This window comes from Mandrillus leucophaeus, unplaced genomic scaffold, assembly GCF_000951045.1.
Source record: "Mandrillus leucophaeus isolate KB7577 unplaced genomic scaffold, Mleu.le_1.0 Scaffold380, whole genome shotgun sequence".
Taxonomy (NCBI): Eukaryota; Metazoa; Chordata; class Mammalia; order Primates; family Cercopithecidae; genus Mandrillus; species Mandrillus leucophaeus.
This window is the reverse complement of record NW_012104032.1, coordinates 1,472,930-1,495,726: the sequence shown is the minus strand read 5'-3', so window position 1 is coordinate 1,495,726 and position 22,797 is coordinate 1,472,930. Positions and strand designations below refer to the sequence as shown.

The 22,797-nt window shown below is 52.4% G+C and overlaps 3 protein-coding genes across 8 annotated transcripts in view; 2 read left to right on the top strand and 1 right to left on the bottom strand.

Annotated features, from left to right (window-relative positions):
- Window positions 1–183: 183 nt before the first annotated feature.
- On the top strand, window positions 184–8,523 carry AP1G2 (adaptor-related protein complex 1, gamma 2 subunit). Of its 2 annotated transcripts, XM_011990698.1 has the most exons (22): window positions 184–275; window positions 685–893; window positions 1,318–1,442; window positions 1,584–1,725; window positions 1,845–1,941; window positions 2,113–2,189; window positions 2,303–2,398; window positions 2,817–2,897; window positions 3,361–3,459; window positions 3,634–3,689; window positions 3,858–3,971; window positions 4,161–4,301; window positions 4,379–4,433; window positions 4,515–4,637; window positions 5,417–5,506; window positions 5,595–5,722; window positions 5,944–6,048; window positions 6,370–6,493; window positions 6,574–6,709; window positions 7,673–7,836; window positions 8,055–8,153; window positions 8,241–8,523. In XM_011990698.1, exons 2-22 carry the CDS (start codon window positions 690–692, stop codon window positions 8,340–8,342), a joined length of 2,358 nt encoding a protein of 785 aa, XP_011846088.1. In that variant the 5' UTR covers window positions 184–275; window positions 685–689; the 3' UTR covers window positions 8,343–8,523. The 2 variants fall into 2 exon arrangements, with proteins under 2 accessions (XP_011846088.1, XP_011846089.1); XM_011990699.1 differs by lacking the exons at window positions 184–275; window positions 1,318–1,442 and adding an exon at window positions 480–553 and having other exon boundaries at window positions 685–767; window positions 1,845–2,189.
- Window positions 8,513–12,639, bottom strand: THTPA (thiamine triphosphatase). Of its 4 annotated transcripts, XM_011990701.1 has the most exons (3): window positions 12,054–12,097; window positions 11,093–11,912; window positions 8,513–9,392 (listed from the first exon to the last, which is right to left on the bottom strand). In XM_011990701.1, the coding sequence occupies exons 2-3, from the start codon at window positions 11,637–11,639 to the stop codon at window positions 9,247–9,249; spliced, it is 693 nt and encodes a 230-aa protein (XP_011846091.1). In that variant the 5' UTR covers window positions 11,640–11,912; window positions 12,054–12,097; the 3' UTR covers window positions 8,513–9,246. The 4 variants fall into 4 exon arrangements, with proteins under 4 accessions (XP_011846091.1, XP_011846090.1, XP_011846093.1 ...); XM_011990700.1 differs by having other exon boundaries at window positions 11,093–12,639; XM_011990703.1 differs by having other exon boundaries at window positions 11,358–12,639.
- Window positions 12,209–22,797, top strand: part of ZFHX2 (zinc finger homeobox 2) — a 43,365-nt gene continuing 32,776 nt past the window's right edge. Inside the window, exon 1 of one of the 2 annotated variants that reach the window (XM_011990705.1) lies at window positions 12,209–12,676. The gene's annotated coding sequence lies outside the window, so the exon portion shown is untranslated. Of the gene's footprint in view, window positions 12,677–16,458; window positions 16,765–22,797 lie in introns of those variants that run through there. The other variant, XM_011990704.1, reaches the window with a different exon arrangement.

The following is a 22,797-nucleotide window of genomic DNA, read 5'->3' as shown; positions in this document are numbered from 1 at the left end:
GGGTGCGATGGCTTCAAATCCAAACTGAGGCTCTCCGGGTGGTGAGGATGTGCGAGGAGGCCTCTTGAAGAACTCCAGGCCTATCATGCTGTCTGTCCGCTAAAGCCTGAGGCTCGAGGTCAGAGGATTCAGGAAGGCTCTGCAGTCGGCCCAGGAGGGCGGGGTCCCGTGGTGGAGGCGGGGAGAGGGAAGGACCGCACGGATCACCAACCCCTGCTCGGCCCCGTACCAGGAAGCGCTGGGGGGCAGAGGAGCGGAGTTGAGGCAGAAGCCAGGTGAGGCTGGAGTCCTGGGGGTAGGCAGGCTGTCGCTGCCGCTGCCTGAGATGGAAATCGGGGGAGGAAGCTCGCGGAAGAAACAGCGGAGGGTCGTGGAAAGAAAGCAATGGCTGAGCTAGGCATGGGGTACCAGGTAGGGGGAGGAAACGGGAGAAATAGGTGGGGCTCCAGCGCATGCTCAATAGGAAGGGGCGCCGGTAGGGTGTCGACGCATGCGTAGTGGGCTTCTCGGGCGGTGGGGTGGTCGCGGAATTTGGAGACCTACTTTGGGAAAGGTAAAATGCGGGAGCAATTTTAGGGTACCTGTGGGACCTGGGCTCTTAGGGTCCTGACACAGGACGCGCCTGGGCCGAAAACCCAGGCACGCCCGGCCAGAGAGTGTTTCTTCACTCCCGGACTCTGCCAGTCAGAATGGTGGCGCCTTCGCTGAAGCTTCAGGACCTCATCGAAGAGATTCGCGGGGCCAAGACTCAGGCCCAGGAGCGGGAGGTGATCCAAAAGGAGTGCGCCCACATCCGGGCCTCCTTCCGCGATGGGGACCCAGTGCACAGGCACCGGCAGCTGGCCAAACTGCTCTACGTCCACATGTTGGGCTACCCCGCCCACTTTGGACAGGTACTGGCCAGGAATACCTCCCTCCTGAGCTTGATGAAGGCTAGTGGGGCAGAGTCACGGACTCTCTCACCTGTTTATGCCCTGGTTTTTAAAATTCTACAATTTCAGAGTCATCACAGGCTGCACTGCAAACCTCTTTCCCCATTGCTACCCCTACTGGTCATCAGCTGGCCTGAACCCTTCATTCTCTGGCCAGCCTCGTTTAGGGCAGGCACCTCCTCCTTTCCTCTCCCATCCTCCTCAACTCCTAGTTCCTCTTACCCACTAACGCCTGAATTTCCTAAGCTTCTCCTCTTGTTGAAGGGAGAGTGATGAGATAGGATGCCCCACAGGTTAATCTGGTTTTAAAGAGGAAGATGAAACAGGGATGTGAGTGTCTATGGTTTCACCCCTGCCTCTTCCTGGTTTGCCCCCTTGACTATAGATGGAGTGCCTGAAACTGATCGCCTCCTCCAGATTCACAGACAAGAGGGTGGGCTACCTGGGGGCCATGCTTCTATTGGATGAGAGGCACGATGCCCACCTGCTCATTACCAACAGCATCAAGAAGTGAGAGGGTTCTGGCAATCGCTTGGAATCAGGGAGATGGGAGAGTAGGGACCTTGGAAATCCCAGGGGACTGCCTGTTGTGGGTATTGAAAAGGACTGATTTTCTAGAGGTTTGACTGACCATCCTCCCAAACCCTGCAGTGACCTGAGCCAGGGGATTCAGCCAGTACAAGGCCTGGCCTTGTGCACTTTGAGCACCATGGGCTCTGCTGAGATGTGCCGAGACCTGGCCCCAGAGGTGGAGAAACTGCTCCTGCAGCCCAGTCCCTACGTGCGCAAGAAGGTGAGATGGTGGGACTCCTGGCACTTGCTCCTGCAGATACTGCCTGCTGTGTGCCATATAGTAGTAGATGCAGGGGTCAATCCCCTCTGACCCCTGTCTGAGGCCCCGGACCTCTGCAGGCTATTCTGACTGCAGTGCACATGATCCGGAAGGTCCCTGAACTCTCCAGCGTCTTCCTCCCACCCTGTGTCCACCTGCTTCACGAGCGTCACCATGGTAAGGCTGTGGGGCTCCCCATCCTTTGCTTCAGCTCTGTGGACAGAAGAATTGAAAATCGGATGGGAACACCAGCTCATAGGAGAAGGGTAGCGCACACACACAGGCACACACGCAATAGACTCTCTTGCCCCTGGCCCCCACCATTCACTTCCCCGACCCTGACCCCAGGCATCCTGCTGGGCACCATCACGCTGATCACGGAGCTCTGCGAACGAAGCCCTGCAGCCCTCAGGCACTTCCGAAAGGTGGGCTGGTGAAGGGGCAGGCCCTGGGCCTGAAGAGAGGGTCAGTGGGGAAGGAATGGGGCTTTAGCTGGAGAGGATTAGAACAAATGCCCAAAGTTGTGCCCTCCCTCCAGGTGGTACCCCAGCTGGTACAGATCCTCCGGACTCTGGTGACAACGGGATACTCCACAGAACACAGCATATCTGGAGTCAGCGACCCCTTCCTGCAGGTGGGGTGACCTTTCACTGCTGTATCCCTGGAACAGAGAGGGCATAGCAGTAAGACCATGACCAGTGGTCTCCTCCAAGAGAACACTGGCCCTCTCAGTGTCCTGGGCAGCAGAATAGCAGGCACAGTATTGCTCAGGTCATCCCAGGACCTGTGAGGGGAGAGAGAATGCCTAAAAGTCAGGAAAATACAGTTTGGTAACAATTTTTTTGTAAGCCTGTCCTAAACTCCCCTGGCCTCAGACACCTCTGTTCCCCTCCCAGGACCAAGGGACCTGTGGAGGTGAGGAGGTGTGGGGAGGATCTAGGGAGCGAGCCAGACCCTCACAGTGCTCTCCTCCATGTTAGAGTTTTCTCCTCAGCTCCATGACTCCTTATCCTATGAACCCCTTCACCTTTCAATTTTCAACCCAACCTCAGGTCCAGATACTTCGTCTGCTTCGGATCCTGGGCCGGAACCACGAGGAGAGCAGTGAGACCATGAATGACTTGCTGGCCCAGGTCGGGGCTGGGAGGAGGGCACTGGTTAGCTGTGTTGCTTGGAGACCCCACCAGCCCTGGGTGCCCCTCACTTGACTCCTCACTGTGCAGTGGCCATATCATTGCCTCTCCGTCTCCTCTAGACAGTGAACTCCATGAAGAAGGGACACAGTCTGTCTTAGTGCTATTGCCCCAGTGCCCAGGCTGGCCCTGGCACATAGTAGAGGCTAAGGGAACTTTGTTGGATGGTTGAAGGCTGGACAGATGACATGTTGGATTCCTTCAAGAGACCTGAGGATTACCCGGGCTTGTTGGCATGTGCCTGTAGTCCCAGCCACTCAGGAGGCTGAGGCAGGAGGATCACCTAAGCCTGGGAGGTCAAGGCTGCAGTGAGCTGCGGGCGACAGAGTGAGACCCTGTATCAAAAGAAACGGAGACCTGAGGAGGGCCCTGAGCAGATACATCTCCTCTCTCCTCCACTCAGGTGGCCACTAACACAGACACCAGCCGAAATGCCGGGAATGCGGTCCTGTTTGAGACAGTACTCACCATCATGGATATCCGCTCTGCAGCTGGCCTACGGGTATCATCCCTTATGCCTCTCCCACTATGGCCCCGCCCACCACCTCACCCACACAGGTCCTGCTTGCTGGTTTCTTCCTCCTAGCCCCATCATGTTGCGCCAATGTGTTCTCACTCCTCAATGGCTGAGCAGGTTGCTTCTTTCCTGGCTGACCCCAGCTTCTGCCTCTCATAGGTTCTAGCTGTCAACATTCTTGGCCGCTTCCTACTCAACAGTGACAGGAACATTAGGTAATAGTCCCAACTGTCTACCTAGGCTGTGCCACTGATCCCCTGGCCCTCTGCCCTCCTTCCTCCAGAGCTTCCTGATCCATTTCTCTCTTACCCCTATACTCAAGACAGGATGGGGAGTGGGGGCTGATGGCCATGGTGTGATAGAACCTCCCCCATCCTGACCAGGTATGTAGCCCTGACATCATTGCTTCGACTGGTGCAGTCTGATCACAGTGCTGTGCAGCGGCATCGGCCCACTGTGGTGGATTGTCTACAGGAAACTGATGCCTCCCTCAGCCGGTGAGCAGTGATACAGGGGACAGGAGGGCAGGGCAGAGGTTCCCAGTGCCTTGTGGCCAAGACTCGAGCCAGCTTAGAGCAGCTGGAGTAAGAGGACTAAGGGGGACAGGTCCCTGGGGAAGCAGAGGGGCTGAGGCATGGACCAGGATAACCTGGGCTACCTGTATGGAAACCTCTTTCTCCTGCCAGGAGGGCCCTGGAACTAAGCCTGGCTCTGGTAAATAGCTCCAATGTGCGAGCCATGATGCAAGAGCTGCAGGCCTTTCTGGAGTCCTGCCCGCCTGACCTACGGGCTGACTGTGCCTCAGGCATCCTGCTAGCTGCAGAAAGGTGAGGTGCCCAGGAGTCGAAGAGGGTAGAATCTGGGCAGGGTCAGTACCAGGACTGATGAGCCATATATCCCCTAGGTTTGCTCCCACCAAACGCTGGCACATAGACACCATCCTGCATGTGCTGACCACGGTGAGGCAGGGGCCAGTCAGAGAGCTGGGCAGAAGTGGTCAAGATTCACCATACTGACTTGGCCATGCCCACACCTTCCAGGCAGGCACGCATGTGCGGGATGATGCAGTGGCCAACCTGACCCAGCTGATTGGGGGGGCCCAGGAGCTACATGCCTACTCTGTGCGCCGCCTCTACAATGCCCTGGCAGAAGACATTTCCCAGGTATCATTCCCACCTACCCAGGCCCAGGGCTGCCCAACCACTCCCTTGCCCATCCTGGGTGGCCTCCTCCTTATACTAGATTCCAATTTTTCTCTCAAGATCACAGCTACCTACATAGTGCAGAAGACATCCAAGCACAGAGCCCTGTTTTTAAGAACATCTGGGCTTTTATCCTGACTCTGGTACCTCCTGGCTATGTAACTACAGATGACTAACTTCCCTTATGCTCCACGTACCCTGACTGCCTCTTAGAGCTGCCTTGAGATTAAAGCTCTTGTGTTTATGAGGTTTTATTATTACCTTGAATGCTGAATGAATTAACAGATGCCAGGCAGTATCTACAGCCCCCTCTTCCATGTTAATTAAATAGGGTGGGCAGAAAGCATCCACACCTTCCACAAGGGAGGGACCCTCTCACATTTCCATCCTGTGTGGTTAGGCCATGTAGTTCTGATGCTTGGCCACCAGAGGGCAGTGGGAGCCAGGTAACAAACTTCCCTTTCCCCACCCCTCCAACCCTCCTCCACCATCTCTGTACTGCCTAAAGGGATATTACCATGTCTGGAAGTGGGCAGAGGACCTCAGACACTGGCCCAGCAGTGTTTCTTTCTCTCTCTTTTTTTTTTTTTTTAATAGAGACGGGGGTCTCGCTATGTTGCCCAGGCTGGTCTTGAACTCCTGGTCTCAAGCGATCCTCCCACCTCAGCCTCCCAATGTGCTGGGATTACAGGCGTGAGCCACCATGCCCGGCCAGCCCAGCAGTTTCTTATTCCATGTAGCAACCACTGGTGCAGGTGGCAGCCTGGTGCATTGGGGAATATGGGGACCTCCTGCTGGAGGGGAACTGTGAGGAGATTGAGCCCCTTCAGGTGAGACCTCACTGGGGGTATACTGAGGAGGGACTCATCAGGGGGGCAGGACTTGCACCAGGGTCACTAACTGTATCCATGTCTGAAGGTGGACGAAGAGGAAGTACTGGCATTGCTGGAAAAGGTGCTGCAGTCCCATATGTCCCTGCCAGCCACTCGAGGATATGCCCTCACAGCCCTCATGAAACTCAGCACTCGCCTCCAAGGGGACAATAAGTAAGAAGGGGTCCCAGCCCCTTGAGAGGTGGCCTTTCACTGGACCCACCCATTTCTGAGTTTCTTTCCAGGCATATATACCCAGCCCGCCCTAACCCCAAGCCCTTAGGTTCTTGTTTTTGAGCCAAATCTGGGTATTTCCCTGCTCCATGGGCCTTTCCTTCCTGCCACATCCTGCAGTGGCACACTGCCATTGCCACTTACATACTACACTGGCCCAGCCGCATCCGCCAGGTGGTGTCCATCTATAGGAGCTGCTTGGACGTGGAGCTGCAACAGCGGGCTGTGGAGTATGACACACTCTTCCGGAAGTACGATCACATGAGGTGTGTCCAGCACTGTGCTGCAGCATGGGACCCAAACCCCTGCCCTCTCCCAAATGCCCTTTTGTAGGTACAAGGGCCTCATCCTCACCTGTGTTCCACATCCACGGTGAGAGCTTCCCACCCACTGTTAATTGAAGCTAAGCTAGCTTCCAACCCTCCTTGCTCATCTGAAAATCAGCAACAACATGTCATTTTAGGAAATCAGAAGGGAACTTCTGAGCCACCATGTGCCCAGGGCTCCATGTTCCTAGTCATCATTCTAGATGCCTCTTGTGAAAGACCCAAAGACCACAGAGGCACACTTGCATTCCATCCTCTCAGGGCTGCCATCCTGGAAAAAATGCCTCTTGTGGAGCGAGATGGCCCTCAGGCTGATGAGGAAGCAAAGGAAAGCAAAGCAGCAGCCCAACTTTCAGAAGCAGCCCCAGCACCCACAGAGCCCCAGGTGAGGAGGCTGGAAACCCTGGGGTAGGAAGACGGGCTGAGCTTCATACCCAGCCCTGCCCCTTCTGTCCCTTCCGCCAGGCCTCACAGCTCCTGGATCTGCTAGATCTCCTGGATGGGGCTTCTGGGGATGCCCAGCATCCTCCCCCTCTGGATCCCTCCCCTGGAGGTGCCCTGGTATACCTGCTTGACCTTCCCTGTGCACCTCCACCCCCAGGTAAGCCTAAGCAAAAGGAAGATGTCTTAGAGAAGGTAGGTGGAAATGTGCTGCTTCTCCTAAGCCAAGGGCTGAGGCTCATGGACCCTGCTTCTTCCTGTGTGTCCCCCATCCCATCCCCATCTCAGGAGGTAAAAGGATGAAGTCAGTCATGGTCACCTGTCTTCCCTTTGTTCCAGACTTCTTTCTCTGGCCTACAGGGCCCTGCTTCCTTCCCAGCCCTTCTTATACCACTTTCCCACTACCCACTCACTGCCCCCTTCTCAGCTCCTCACACCCTCCCACCCTTGGCATTTCATGTTCTTTTTTACATGGAATGTTCTTTCCCCAGCACATCGAATGACCAGCTCATTCTCACTCCAGGCTTCAACTAAAATGTCAGATGCCTTCCCCTACCGCTCCTATTTAAGTCAGTTCTCCCCAGTTATTCTAGAATGACTTACTTCCTTCATAGCATCTATTATGGTCTGTAATTATCTTGCTTATTTTAATTTTTATTTTTTGAGACAGAGTCTCGCTCTGTCACCTAGGCTGGAGTGCAGTGGCGCAATCTCAGCTCACTGCAACCTCCGCCTCCCAGGTTGAAGCTATTCTTGTGTCTTAGCCTCCCAAGCAGCTGAAACTACAGGCACAACCCACCACACTCAGCTAATTTTTTGCATTTTTAGTAGAGACAGGGTTTCACCATGTTGGCCAGGCTGGTCTCAAACTCCTGACCTCAGGGATCCACCCACCTCAGCCTCCCAAAGTGCTGGGATTACAGGCATCAGCCACCATGCCCGGCCCTTTTTTATTGTTTCTCTCCCCCATTAGACAGTAAGCTCCAGCCTCATCTTCATATCTACTTTGTTACTAGCCTCTCGAGTAGTGCAGGGCCAGTAGGTGTTCACTCAATTTTTGTTGAATGAACAAACATGTTCTCTCAAACCTGCACACTGAGCTGCCTCTGTCTCCCTACTCCAGCTCCCATCCCAGATCTCAAAGTGTTTGAGCGTGAGGGAGTACAGCTGAATCTGTCTTTCATTCGACCCCCTGAAAACCCTGCTTTGCTGTTAATCACCGCCACTGCCACCAACTCCTCAGAGGGTGATGTCACCGATTTCATCTGCCAGGCTGCTGTGCCCAAGGTTTGTAAAGATCAGGGTTCAGAGGTGACCTGGGGACTCCAGGAGAAAAGGCCACTAAGTGGAGGTGGTGGGTGGGAGACAGTGTGAGATGCGATTGAGTCATCTGGAGATCAGCACTTGGGGAGTTACAGGAAAAGGGTGTGGAGCCACTGGGTGTAGAGGAGCTGCCTGAGCCCCACCTACTGCCATACTGTGCTCTGTTAAACTCCTGTGCTCAGAGTCTCCAGCTGCAGCTGCAGGCCCCCAGTGGGAACACAGTTCCAGCTCGGGGTGGCCTTCCTATCACCCAGCTCTTCAGAATCCTCAATCCTAACAAGGTGAGCTTCAGGAGACCCCCCAAGACAAGACCCAGGGATAGGAGAAGTCATGGGTGCTAACCCTGGTCCCCGCTCTCCTATTCCTAGGCCCCCCTGCGGCTAAAGCTGCGCCTCACCTACAACCACTTTCACCAGTCAGTGCAGGAGATCTTTGAGGTGAACAACTTGCCTGTGGAATCGTGGCAGTAACTGTCTACATCACAGCCTGAAATTCTCCTGTGTCCCAAACCCCAGGGGGCCCCAGCCGCTTGAAACCTACACCTGAGGGCTACCAGCAGGTGGCACTCTGGCTTTGCACTGCAAAAACTGGGGACCAGCCCCCTTCTCCCACAAATAAAGCCCAATAAAGCCTGAGAGGGGAGGAAAGCCATATTTGGGTATATTTGAAGTGGAAAATGTGTATGAATAACAGCAAGGGAAAAGCATTCTTACATAAGAGGTATGCATCTTCCCCTGAACCTTGAGAACCTGTCTCAACACAGGGGCGGGGATGGGGCGGCTGCTGGTTCTTTCTAACCCTCTTCAGGTCAGGGAACAAATTTGCCCCAAACTTCTACAGGCGGCACTCTACCCTCTGGGCCAGAGCTGGGCACAGTGGCAAAATCAGATTAGAATTTCTAGAGTTCTAACTGGGATTCCCAACCATTTCCTCAACTTGCTTCTATTTCCCACACCCCAAGGCAGGGAAATCCCTGCTGCCTCCCCTCATCGTCTAACTCAGCTGTAAGGCGGTTTAGGAGCTGCTGGCAGAATCAATGGCATCGACCAAGGGAGGGGGGTGGCAAGGGATTTTCCTGTGCTTAACTACTGATCACGGCTAAGTGGAAATCCTATAAACACGAGCGGAAATCAATGGAGGCTGCTTAGCGGCCAGGGGAGAGGGGCGGCCCACAGATTGCATCTGACGGATGAGGGAAGAAGCAGCAGCCAGGGAGGGCTCAAGGAAGAGTAGCTTAGAGTAGGGGGAAGAAACAGGCAGAGCTAGAGAGAGAGGAGTCACTGTCAGAAGGGACGCTGAGGGGAGAGGCACAGTGGGCCAGGAGTGGACTCCATTAGACCCAGAGTTCCCTTCCCATTCTAGGAAGTGACACCCCTAGCCCAGGCAGTTATCAGGATCTTCAGTCCCCTGTGGCCTCTGCTTGGAGCTGTTCACTTCTAGCAGGCGCTGATAGTCTTGAGGCCGGAAACGCTGTAGGTACACAATCAGCTTGGCTGGTGCTGTCTCCTGTGCAGGCACACCTACAGGTAAAAGGACAACGAGGAGAGAAATGGACAGAGCCACAAGCACTTTGACTCTGCTCCCTGGCCACCTAGCCAGGACCCATGGATGTTTCCAAAGCCACACTGTGGTTCTGAATGTCATCCACCCAGCTTCTATAACACACTAGTCCACTCCTTGCCTGCTTGTGGAACTGGGACCTAAAAGAGCAACTTCAGGCAAGAGTGGGACTAGAAGCCACACTTGAGCCTCTCCTCCAGCAAGGAGAAATGGCGAAGAGGCACCCAGGCACCAAGAAGACAAAGGATACCTCAACATCAGCTCATTTCAGTTATTACCCTGTCCCACAATCAAGATTAAAGCCCATCACAGGGCACAGGGGCTGACGTCTGTAATCCCAGCACTTTGGGAGGCCGAGACGGGCAGATCACGAGGTCAGGAGATAGAGACCATCCTGGCTAATGTGATGAAACCCTGTCTCTACTAAAAATACAAAAACTTAGCTGGGCGTGTTGGTGAGCACGTGTAGTCCCAGCTACTCGGGAGGCTGAGGCAGGAGAATGGCGTGAACCAGGGAGGAGGAGCTTGCAGTGAACTGAGATCGCACCACTGCACTCCAGCCTGGGGGACAGAGCAAGGCTCTGTCTCAAAGAAAAAAAAAAAAAAAGATTAAAGCCCATCTAGACCAGGCCAAAGCTCATAAGCTTAGTAATGAAGCACATGCAGAGATGTACAAATAGAAACCAAGAGCTATAGAAAGAAGAGGAGGGAAGCTATAGCCATGGGGTGGGATTCACATAGAGTTCTCACCTCTACATCGTAAGGTGAGAATGGAATTGCCTATTGCTGGTGTCTGTTGTCAGTGCCTGACAGTGTGCTAGGCACGTAGCAAGGAACTCAGTGTATGTTTGCTGAGGGGGCTCAAACAGCACTGCAGGGCTGTAAGGCCCCATGGGGTGCAAAATTCCACACTAGTGTGAATGAACTGTCTACAAGGGAATTATGCTTGGGAACAAATCTACCAAATCATGCCCCACTGTCTCACATAACTATAATGTTATTGCCCTTTATGAAAAGCTGAAAGGACAAATTAAAAGGATCTAGGTAACTGTAAAACAAAAGGACAGAAGATTGGTTGGACTCTTGGTGTAGTGGGCAAGTGCATCAGTCTCATGATCGGAAGATCCTGAGTCTGAGCCTGCCAGAGGGCAGCTTTTGTAAAAAGGCTTTTTACTCCTCCTTGTGGAGGAGTGGTGACTGAAGAAGAAAAAAAAAAGATTGGGGGAAGGAAGAGTCAAAGCAGGGAACTGAGAAATGAAACTGAAGGAGATCTGGCTATAGGTATGAGAACTAAATGAGACAGGTTGGCTGGAATTAGACACATGGAAGGACTAAATCCAAATTAGTTACTGTTAAAGAGAAAATGAGATTTCACAGAACTGTAAGCAAACTTAGAAAATTGCTAAAACAATTCCCATTACAAAAATAATCCAGGCCAGGCGCAGAGGCTCACACCTGTAATCCCAGCACTTTGGAAGGCTGAGGCAGGCAAATTGCTTAAGGAGTTCCAAGCCAGCCTGGGCAATATGACAAAACCTCATCTCTATTTAAAAAAAATTTTTTTAATCCAGAGGCCCTCCCCCACTACATGGTCCAGTGGGTGCCTCCAAAAGAGAGAAGTGGGGAGCAGGAAAAGCACAAAAGGGCCTGTCTCTCTCACCAAGCATGCTGCTGAGCCTGTGGATCTTCTCTAGGGCAGCTGGTACTTCAGCCTCCTCATGCACCAGGGCCTCTACCTCACCCACAGCATAGCCAAAGTCGGCTGTATCCAAGTCCACCCTGAGCTGTGGCTCCTCTTCATCAGTTCCCAAGAGTACCAGTTTCCAGGCACTCCGCTTAGTCACAAAACTAGCTACTTCCTGCAGCCCCAATGGGCCCAGGACAGCAGCCACATCTCCAGCACCCAGGCCGTCAGCCCCCAGCACCTTACAGAGCTGGGCCACAATTGTAGGTTCCGCTGTGAGTTCCTTATACTCCGTGTGGTGTCCTAAGACACCTGCTGCTCCAGGACATTTGAGCTCCCATCCACTATCCTCTCGTCGTCGCAGCCAGTGGTCAGCCTGCATAAGGCTCAGCTCAGGGGTGTCATAGTAGGTGTCTCGGAAGGTGACCCGGTGCTCCAGGGTGCCCCCCAACTCCTGCAGCCGCTCCTCTGTGCCAGGCCCTGGAAGGAACTTTCGCTCCACCTCTATCAAGCCCTGGGCCATGCTACCTGCAATTGGTTGAACAAACGTTTGCTGAGTTCCCAAGGATGCAAAGCCTCATGCTCAGCTCCCGGGGAGTCAACTCAGTACAGACCCCCTCCCTGGAAGAACTTATGAGGGGCACACTGTGTCGCAATAGTCTCTAGGGCTACTGCCCTTTTCCCTCTACCTCGGTGACATTAAGGCCCTGTCGGTCGTATTTTAACGTTCTGACAGTGACAGGTCTCCAGTAAAATCCCTTCCACTGCTGCTGATGTCCTCAATCCAAAGAGCCCCCTAGAAAGCAGGCTGGGTAGCGGGTATCCTTTCAACGCCCCCCTCTCTACACCCTCCCACCCCAGGAGGCTAGTGGCTCACGACCCGGGATGACCTGCCCTTTCCTGCTACACTGCTGGCCAGCGGAACCTCAGGTCTCACCTCAAAGCCCGAGAGTCTCCTCGCGGGACCCAGAGAGGGGGAAGGGAGCCCACGCCATACACCCGCGAGGAATGCCGGGAGCAGTTCCTGATCCCGGCCCTCGTCCCGACCCTCCGCGGGCCCGGCAGGTCCCGGCACCAGCGGCCATATTAGGTCCGTTGTGGCGGTGCCGAGAGCAGGCCAGGGCTCGAGAGACACGCTATGTAATGGGAGGCCGCGACCCCCGCGGTGGCCAGGGGAGCGAGGCCGCCCCCTGGCGCTCTGCTCCTCATTGTCTGCCCCGCACGGCTCCCGGGGGTTGGTACAGGTCTCAGACCAGAGGCTGAGCCAGGCACCGTGGGGCGCGGATGCATGATGGGAGATGTAGTTCCAAAGGGAGACTTTGCCCTCTCGCCCCGTCCGTCGCTATGGTGACAGGAAAGCTGCAATTGGTTCTTGCGGTACTCTGCCTAAAGCTGAACTGGGGCTACAGGGCGGCAGGGAGAGTTGAGTGCAAGGAGCTCAAGCCCCAGTCCCATCTCCAACACCCACCCGCCCCACCCCCAACGCAGGCAGATGGGCCTGGAATACAAGCCATTCACACTGTCCAGCAGATATCTGCTATAGCAGCCAGTTAAGTGCAGGCCAGTGGCAATGGTGGCGGGTGGCGGGTGGCGGGGGTTTGGGGGAGGGAAGGGAGCAGGGGGCAGCGCGTAATAAAGTCCAGTTTAGCTACTCTGGAGTTTTAGAGGAGATCTAATACCTCCTGGCATGAACGTTCAGGGTAGGAGTGGGTGAGAAACTTTCTGTCAGAGAATAAAGTGATATTTGGCCAGGAACTAAAGATATGATGGAATTTCAACAGTTGGAGACCTGGATGGAGGCAGGATTAGCCTAAGCAAAGGCCCAGAAACTGGAGAGCACCTGGGTGGTATGTAAGTAGAAGACGAGGCTAGAAATGCAGTTGAAGAAAAAGCCTTGAGTGCTAGACTGAGGAGTTTGTGTCAGTTTCCAGAGGTCCCTAAGCAGTTTTTGTCAGGTGTGGAACTACTTATGTTCATTTAGAATACAGAAAGGCCGGTGCAGTTGCTCACACCTGCAATCCCAGCACTTTGGGAAGCCGAGGCCGGTGAATCACCTGAGGTAAGGAGTTCGAGACCAGCCTGGCCAACATGGAGAAACCCCCGTCTCTACTAGAAATGCAAAAATGAGCCAGGCATGGTGGCGCATGCCTGTGTTCCCAGCTACTCCAGAGGCTGAGGCATGAGAATTGCTTGAACCAGGGAGGCAGAGGTTGCAGTGAGCTGAGATGGTGCCACTGCACTCCAGCCTGGGCGACAGAATGAGACTCCATCTCTCCCCCAAAAAATAAAATTCAGGAACACATGGGGTTGACCCTTTGAATGCTTTGGGAGACAAAATATTAATAGAGATGATTCCTTCTTACTCCCTCTGAGGATTATGGTTATCTGGAGACTCTAATTATATGTCTGACCTTCCATGTGAGGAAGCTCCCTGAGGAACTGTGGCTCTTAACTCCTGGACTTCTTCCTATGATGGGTGAGAAGTGCCATGTTCTCAACACCTGCCCTCTCACCAGTATGTTTTTGGAAACACATGACCAGTGAGAGGTATTATAAGGAGAAGGACACTGGTTTAAAGACATGGCATTTTGGCCAAGTGCGTTGGCTCACACCTGTAATCCTACCGCTTTGGGAGGTCGAGGCAGGAGGATCACTTGAGGCCAGGAGTTTGAGACCAGCCTGGGCAACATAGCAAGACCCTGTTTCTAAAAAAAAAAAAAAATTTTTTTTTTAGTTAGCTGTGTGTGGTAGCGCATGCCTGTGGTCCCAGCTGCTCAGGAGGTTGAAGCAGGGGGATAGCTTGAGCCCAGGAGGTCAAGGGCAGTGAGCTATGATCCTGCTACTGCCTGTACTCAGCAACAGAGCAAGACCCTGTGTAAAAATAAATAAACAAATGGCATCTTGAACTTGGGATAGCTTGGGTGAACCCCTGGCCCCACTCCATGTTAAGCACCATTGGTTAGGGAGGGAAGCAACCCCAGCTCCTAGGGCCTGCTTTTCATCCATCTTTTGCTTTCCAGTTTTGCTAACCTGGGATGAAGACCTAATTTTTCCTTGTGTTATAAGGTCCAATCCAGTGGGGTAAAAGCTGCAGCTTATTTGAACAGAAAGATCAGTTTCCGGAGCCAGACCTGGGGTTGACTCCCAGCTTCACTTTCTAGATGTTTGGCCATCGGCAAGCTACTCCACTTCCCTAAGCATCTGCTTTTTCTTTTTTTTTTTTTTGAGACTGAGTCTCACTCTGGCATCTCAGCTCACTGCAACCTCTGCCTCCCAGGTTCAAGTGATTCTCCTGCCTCAGCCTCCTGAGTAGTTGGGACTACAGGCACATGCCACCACACCTGCCTAATTTTTGTTTTTTATTTGTTTGTTTTTGTTTTTGAGATGGAGTTTCACTCTTGTTGCCCAGGCTGGAGTGCAATGGTGTGATCTTGGTTCACCGCAACCTCTGCCTCCCGGGTTCAAGGAATTATTCTATGTCAGCCTCCCAAATAGCTGGGATTACAGGTGCATGCCACCACGCCCAGATAATTTTGTATTTTTAGTAGAGACAGGGTTTCTCCATGTTGGTCAGGCTGGTCTTGAACTCCTGACCTCAGGTGATCCACCCGCCTTGGCCTCCCAAAGTGCTGGGATTACAGGCGTGAGCCACCACACTCAGCCAGCCTCTGCTTTTTCGTTGAGAAAATGTGGTCTGCCCCACAGTTACCTATGAGGATTCAGTCATAAACTGTTACATAGTATAAACTAAAAATGTTCATTTCTTTCTCATTTTTGTCATGTGAACTTCAGGGTTTTGTTGTGTTGTTTAAGAGAAATAGGCTATAGCAGTTAGTGTGGGCTCTGGACCCAGACCATGGAGGTTTTTGAATCCTGGTGCTGTCACTTACTTATTGGCCATTGGACCTTGGGCCTGTTAATTCACTTATTTGTGCCTTAGTTTCCTCAACTGTAAAATGGGACTATAATAGTATCTACCTCATGGGATTGAGAGGACTAGACAATATATGTAAAAGTGCTTGAAACTGTCCCTGTGCATTCAAGAAATCTTAGAAATTATTGTTATTAGAATACGGGAGCAGCCGGGCGAGATGGCTCACGCCTATAATCCCAGCACTTTGGGAGGCTGAGGCTGGTGGATCACCTGAGGTCAGGAGTTCCAGACCAGCCTGGCTAAGATGGTGAAACCCCCATCTCTACTAAAAATACAAAATTAGCAGGGCATGGTGACGGGCACCTATATAATCCCAGCTACTTGGGAGGCTGAGGCAGGAGAATCACTTGAACCTGGGAGGCGAAGGTTGCAGTGAGCTGGGATCATGCCACTGCACTGCAGCCTGGGCGACAGAGTGACTCTGTCTCAAAAAACAACAACAAAAAACGGGCCGGACGCAGCGGTGGCTCACACCTGTAATCCCAGCACTTTGGGAGGCCGAGGCAGGCGGATCACAAGGTCAGGAGTTGGAGACCAGCCTGACCAACATGGTGAAACCCCGTCTCTACTAAAAATACAAAAATTAGCTGGGTGTGGTGGTGCTTGCCTGTAATCCCAGCTACTTAGGAGGCTGAGGCAGGAGAATCGCTTGAACCCAGTGGTGGAGGTTGCAGTGAGCCGAGATCGCGCCACTGCACTCCAACCTGGGCGACTGAACGAGACTCCATCTCAACAACAACAAAAAAATAAAAAATAAAAAAATTGCAGGAACACTTAATGAGCTGATAAACTGAAGATGAGGAGGAGGAGCCCGAACCTCCCACTACCCAGCTCAGGGGACTATGTAACCGCGTGGAGGAGGCAGAAGCTCTCAGAGACTAAAGAGTAATTGCTGCGGTAGAAAAGGTTCTAGTACCCAATAGGAGAGGGGGGGAATAATAAGGCAGGAAGAAGGGAATGAAAAAAAGGAGGCCTTGGGCGGCTCAGGGTTTGTTCTGTAGCTGATTTAAAACAAAACAACAAAACACATGTATGGTTTCTGCAGACCACAGGATGAAGAAGAGAGGAGACGAAAAAGAGTTTAAAGGGGCCTGCCCTCTTTGCAAGCACCGGCTTGAACTTGGAGCCAGAGTCGAGGAGGCGACCTGGTGGGCTGGCCGGCCTGCCCCCCGGCCCTGGGTCCCGCGAGGCGGGCGGGCGCGAACAGACTACAACTCCCGGCATGCGCCGCGGCGGGCGGGTCGCTGCACCTGCTCAGTGGGGCCGCCCCGGGCGCCTGGGTATTGATTATTCCATTGTGTGGGACGCCTCGACTCCAGCCAGTGAATGAGGCGGAGGAGTGAGGGCGAGGAGGAGGAGGAGGAGGAGGAGGAGGAGGAGGAGGAGGAGGAGGAGGAGGAGGAGGCAGGGAGCGAGCGAGTGCCCAGGGTGAATCAATGGAAACCCCCTCACGAAGCCGGGGAAACACTTCAGCCGCAGCCAAATAGCATTGATTATTTTCCTTCACTTCCCTCACCGCCGTGAATTTATTTATTTATTTTTTCCATCTCCGTCCCCGACGCCCCGGAGCGAGCGCTGGAGGGAGGGAGGAGGAGGGGAAAAAAGAGGAATCAACACATCGGAGAAGTCCCTTCCAAGAGCCGCCCCCTCCCCTCCCCGCCTCGCGCTGCTCGGCGGCCGCGGTTCGACTCCCGTCCCTGCTTCCAGCTGAGGTGTAAGTGCATCGATTTCCGATGCTGCTGGGTTGGTTTTTTTCTCCTCTCCCTCTCTCTCTTCTTCCCTTCCTTGCTCTTTGGAAGCTCGAGACGGGAGAGGAGGCGCTCGGAGACTGCCGCTGGAGGGGACGGAGAGGGACGAGAAGGGGCTGGGGGAGGGGACAAGGACGGACGGACAGACAGACCGAGAGCCCAGGGAGAAAGCAGACAGGGGTGTGGGAGGAAGAGGGCGTGCGCGGGGACGGGGGTAGAGAGAGATGCGGGGGTGGAGGGAGAAACGGGAACGGGAAAGGCAGAGGCCCGCCGGACAGACGGAGGGTATGGAAAGCCTAGACGGACCGCGCTGAGCTGTGCAGGGAGCGGGGGTCCCGGAGGGAAGGGGAGGCCCGGTGAGTGTGAGGGCTCAGAGCTGTCAGCCTGGAGGGGCCTGGGTCTCAGCGGCCCCCCGCCGGCTGTGGGACGGGAGAACAGCGGCCGGCGGGCTGATGGATGGGCTAGCGCGCTGGGGCGTGGAGTGGGAGGGGACGTGGATACCCTCAATCTTCGTTCGTTTTTGGCTGAAGTTGGGCTTTCCATTCCTTTTTTTGAAAGGGTTGAGTAGGTGAGGGGAGGCCACATGCCCATTCAAGGTGAAGCGTGTCTGTCCTGCACGCCCATCCCACCACCCCCATCCGCTCTTGTCTGCCCCTCTGAGCAGCCCTATCATTTTCAAGCACAAGACCACGCTTCTCGCTGCGCCTGTAGCCCCGCTGATCTCTGTCCATGTGTCCCTGACTTTTTGGTTTTGCCATTCATCTCGTCTCTTCCATCCCATCCATCTCTGGGTCTGTATGTCACTGCCTTCACTTGTGACCCTTCCCATCCCAGTGATCCTCTCCTTGTGTGTCTCTGTCACTATGTGTCACGCCTTGGCTGCCTGTTCTGTCGGTCTAGAACTCCATGCCCTCTCCTTCAGAGTCTGTCTGGATATCTCTGGCCTTTTCAAGCTACTTTGGAATTTGCTTATCAGTCATGATTGTGGTGGTCACAGTCAGGGCCTGGAGGAGTGGGATGATGGAGCAAATGTGTCTCCACCAAAGCCTCTAGTGCCTTCAGCATGGCCAGGACAGCCTCCTCTTCCACCTTCACCAGGGAAGCTTTGGAACTTCCTAGCATTGTTGACTGTCCCCTTTGCCATGTGCCTGTCTCCCTCATCAGAACCTCACGTTCTGGTCTCATGCGTGTCATCTGCCTTCCCAGGAGCTTCCCACCACAAAACCTCTTCCCTGCTGACTTAATTTTCCTCCCTTCCCCCACTTTATCATTGTATATTTTTTTATTTCCCCATTTTGCTTCACCTCTTTTTTCCATCTGTTTCCCACCAGCTCTCTTATGAGTTTCCACCTTTGTTCCCATAATCTGCCCTCTTCCTACCTTTTCTTCTTGATCATCCTAAGTGTCTTTTATCCCTTTTCCTCTTATCCAGCATTTTAACCCCAGCAGCAGAATGTACCAGCAAGCAAGGGGCTGGGAGAGGTGTGGGGTATGGTTTGTGAAGGCACATAAACAGGCCAAGAAATAATTTAATGGGCTTCCAGGGGCATATAACCCCTTCATCAATCAGTGCCATTATGTCAGTTAACTGTCAACTTTGATTTTGTAAGAGGACATTCCCTAGGACTCTAAGCTCCACCCTGCCTGGTTGCCCCCCATCCTTCAGTTCATTCTAAATATCAGTTGCTTTTTCTTCACTTTTTAGTTCATCTTCTTCCTAGGCCCCTGCTAGTATCATATTTAGATCCAGCACCATTTTTTTTATGAGGCAATGTTTATTAGTGTGATAAAAGCTATCGTATGTAAGGAGCCAGGTTCATTCAGCCTGAAGAACAGTAAGGGTGGATAAAGGATCTGGAGAGTTTACCTTGGTTTTTAGCCCATCATTGTTTTTCCAAACCTCAGGAGCTTGGAAAGGTAAAAGGAGCAGGTAGACATGGGCAGAAGATGGACGATTTCAGAGGTTAACAGAATTAAAGAAAGGAAGGGGTGGTCAGTGCAATAAATACACGGGGTAGAGAAATGTATGACGTGAGGGATATGCAAAGGAAGAGAGGAAAATCTGTGCGGACTAGGGGGCAGGGGAGGAATGAAGAGGTGATTAATTAAGAAATTGGAAGAATGAAACAAAACGTGTTGATAGCAATACAGAAGGTAAAAGGAAGAGAAATTATAGAATATTCCTAAAGTGGAGGTCAACAGAAAAAGCACTATTAAATTAATACAATAGTAAAGAGGGGGAAGGAAGGAACTGCCGAACAAGATGAGATGGGAAAAGAGTATGGTACAAAGAAGGTAAATGGATGGCAAACGAAGGAGTGCTGAGGCAGATCAGAGCTGCACAGAGCTTGGTAGGGGGAAAAGAGAGGATGAGGTATCAAAGGAAACAAATGCCTCTGGTGTGAGGAGGACACAGCGTGACTGATGCAAAGAAAGCGAGAGCACTGCGGGGGGGCAGGGGAGGTTGGAAAAAAAGCATAGCAGAAATAGCAGGAATACCATTGGGCGAAGCCTCAGAAGAGAGAAATGCCCAAGAGAGGGAGAGAAAGCAGAAATATATGGGGAAGAGAGAGAACCTTACGAGCATTCATTTCATTGGCCTAATCACTCACTACCCCCACCAAAGGCCTTTGTACTTCATTCCCAAGCCAGAACACAAGCAAAGAAATGAAAAAGTAGAATTCCCATAAACTTCAGCTGAGAGGAACTTGAATCTTCCCAGCCCCTGAGAACTAAAGACCTCAAGCCTCTGATGTCATAAATTGCTGGTATTGCCTTGGCAACCTGACACGGTTCCTCCCTTCATGATGTCAGAGGCAGCTGGTGTTACCTTGAGACCCATACAGGAATAACTTGCTGCTTTGCCAGGGTGCTGTATCACCTATGGGGCCAGGGCTTGGGTCGAGTTGGTAGGATTTCTGACTCTGGTAGCTTGACCTTGTCTCCCTGGAGCTCTTCTTAGCTCAGAACAACAGTTGTCACAAATAACTCTTGTTTGTGAGTGCCTGAGGTTTACTAGAGCCTGACAGTAGCAAGAGGAAGGAACCTAAGATAGGGCATTGAGGTCGGGATGGTTGGATCAAAAGTCAGGCAGAGACAGAAGAGGAGGACTAGAAATGATACTTACAGAATGTGAAAGGAGAAGGGCTTTGTGAACTGGGAGAGTTGTTGAAAGTGTAATGGCTTTGGGTTTAGGAATGGAGACTAAAGCTGGAATGCAGAGGAAGGGATCAGGGCTGTGTGAGAGTGTAAACTTATTCAGGGATTGAGAAAAGGGAAGAGTTGTGAAATGCCAGAGGGCACAGTGGAATTTGGCTGTACAGGAAGGGTAAAATGGGACAGAGTCCCCTAGTCTGAGAGACTTAGGTCTGGTGAGAGACTCAGGGTTAGTCACATGGTCATCTGAGGAGTGGCTACATCTGTCTAGTTTCCAGTTGTTTTCCAGCACCTAGCACAGTGTCTGTCACACAGAAAAGGCTTAATAAATATCTGTTGATCAAACATTGAATTAGTAGGGAGAGGCTGGGGGAAAGAGCTGCCCACCTAATTTTCACCCACTCCCCCCATCTAAGTCTACATTAACGGGCAGACTGGGAAATCAGAAACCCGAGGGAATGGCTAGAGGGTAGTTAACCAGTGACAGTGAGATCTGAGGCAGACAGGAAAGACTGGGTTAGGGTCACACTTGGAGGTAGCCAGGGGAACTCTCAGGGCTGATATGCCGAGTCTTTGTAGTGATAACTGGAGGAAAACCTGAATGAACAGTCCTAGGAGCCCAAGAGGAAGATGTAGAGGAGGGAAGAGAAAGGAGGCGGTTTCCAGAAAAGGTTGAGAGTTGTTTCCAAAGAGAGAGTTGGCAAATGTGAATTAAAAATAGCATCCCCACCCGATTCCCAATCATGAAACTACAACTGAATTGTTCATAACCATATATATACAATGACCGCAAATAAGGAGTTCATAAATCAATACCAGACCCATTCTAAACACCCAGCCCAACCCAGATAATTATTAATACAAGGAAGGCAGCACTGGCCATGTGGGCCAAAAGGCCAAAGGAGGGAGAAGTTACTGCTGCCCAGATCTTGATGTAAAGAACCCTGTGACGGATGGCCTTGATGTCTGACTCTCCATTGTTGAAAGACTCCAGAGGTATCTAGAAGAGGGGGAGGCAAGAGATGTAGAGCTCACCACAACTCTCAGAGCGAAATCTGCAGAAAGCAGAGGTCTAAATACACAGAAGCTATAGAAAACAAAGATGCACCCAACCAGGAATCACGAGGTGAAGGGCCAAAAAGCCCCTGAATGGGTTGAGAAATCTACGAAAGAAGACAGGGGAGAGAGCTGGGAGTGCTGGAGGACAGTCTGGCTATAATAAGAAAAGGCCAGGGCAGCTAGAGAAGGGGCTGGTGGGCAGGGGGCCTGAAGGAAGGACAGTGGTGGCTGTTGCACTGTCAGCCGCCGCTACGGAGTTGGGCAGCTCATATTTTGCAGCAGGCGACAAGCTGTCGACACAGCGGTCCTTTACCTCACCGTTAGAAACTCATTTCATTGATTTTTCCATCTTTCTTCTTGAGCTTCTCACACTAAGCTCAGTCATCCCACCACCCACTTTCCCAGAGCCCCTTGCCTCTCTGGGGAAAGTCCCAGGGAACTGCCTGCCCATCCCTCCTCCCCAGGCTGGCAAGGCAGGGGTGAAAGATTTAGAAGTAACTTCCAGCCCCATAGGGTAATCCCATGAGCTCTCAGTGGCTTCCTCATGTAGGAACGAGTCCAGACACCAGGGCCCCCATGTGCAGTTGTTAAGGGGTGACAGGGCTGAGGTCCACCCACAGTCCTGTCACCAAGCTGTACCACTGGCATGAGGGCTGCATACACCTGGAGGAAGATATCTTTTAATAATTTCTACTGAGACAGCTCAGCACCCCTCAGCATTTTTTACCCCCAAAGTCTAATGAGAGAATAGGAGCCCTCTTTCTGTGTTTGGCAGGAACACAGGATTACATCACAGCTAAAGTTCAGGCCTTGGAATTCCCAGCAGGGCCATCAACTGGGATGTCGCATGCACAGAGGCCTGTGCAATCAGAAAGACATGAACGTTCCAGGGTGTGCAAGACCCCTCTGCAGAGAGGTTTATGCATGGAGAGTCTGATCCTATGGAGCATGTTGATGTACAAAGTCAGTGGGGCAGAATGGGTGTGGGCAGGAATTTAACTTCATGTATGCACATTTCCCTAGTGCCTTCTTCAGTCATAGCTAACTACCCTGGACTTCTCCCTTTGGGGCTGGGCTTGGGCTAGAGGTCAAGAGTCAATTACCAGTCATTTGGCTTCTCAGTGAAGGAGGACAGAGGGTGGGCCAGAAGTGTTAGATTGTGTTTCCCCGAGGACCTGATGGGGTAAACGCCATTTCCATCCTCAGATTTTTCATTCCTTGTTTTGTGATGCCCTTTCCTTCCCTTAGTCTCAAGCCTCTGTCTTCTTTATTCATGGGCCATGGGCATGGGTCTAGATTTTTCTGCTCCTCTTTACTTGTGGGCCTCTTGCCTCCACACAGTTGTCTGTATTTCCCCCCAGCCATCTCTGTGTTCTGTATCACTGGTCTGCTTGGGCCACAGATGCCCTTCTTCTTCTCATCTCCAGCTTCTTCAGGCTAAGTGGTTTCCACAAACCTACAGATAAATCCTGCTGCTTTAAGGAAAGAAGTGTGCTTGAAATTAGGAAGAGAGAAGGCCAGGAAAGGATAGGAAAGAGGTTCAGGAAAGATTAGGCAGGGAGAAGTTGGGAGAGAGTATGACAGAGATAGGAGTCAAAGGTGAAAAACCCATGACTTGGAGATGGGAGACAGCACAGAGAGATGGCCACAATTTAAATGAGAAAGGGAGGAGTGCGGTAGGCTGTGAGGACTAAGAAATTGGAGAGAAAACAGGAAGCCTGACCCCTCCGCAGGGAAATGAAGACAGCTGAGCAGGGCGGACGAGTGGTTGTGTAAGAAGTAGG

What these genes read in the sequence shown, in the direction of transcription:
- THTPA (XM_011990700.1), bottom strand. Translation starts at nt 11,639, where the DNA reads ATGGCCCAGGGCTTGATAGAGGTGGAGCGAAAGTTCCTTCCAGGGCCT. An exon ending in CAGGCTCAGCAGCATGCTTG is followed by an intron (nt 9,393 to 11,092) that starts GTGAGAGAGACA and finishes TTTTACCTGTAG; the next exon opens with GTGTGCCTGCACAGGAGACA.
- AP1G2 (XM_011990698.1), top strand. Translation starts at nt 690, where the DNA reads ATGGTGGCGCCTTCGCTGAAGCTTCAGGACCTCATCGAAGAGATTCGC. An exon ending in ATTACCAACAGCATCAAGAA is followed by an intron (nt 1,443 to 1,583) that starts GTGAGAGGGTTC and finishes CAAACCCTGCAG; the next exon opens with TGACCTGAGCCAGGGGATTC. An exon ending in GCTTCACGAGCGTCACCATG is followed by an intron (nt 1,942 to 2,112) that starts GTAAGGCTGTGG and finishes CCCTGACCCCAG; the next exon opens with GCATCCTGCTGGGCACCATC.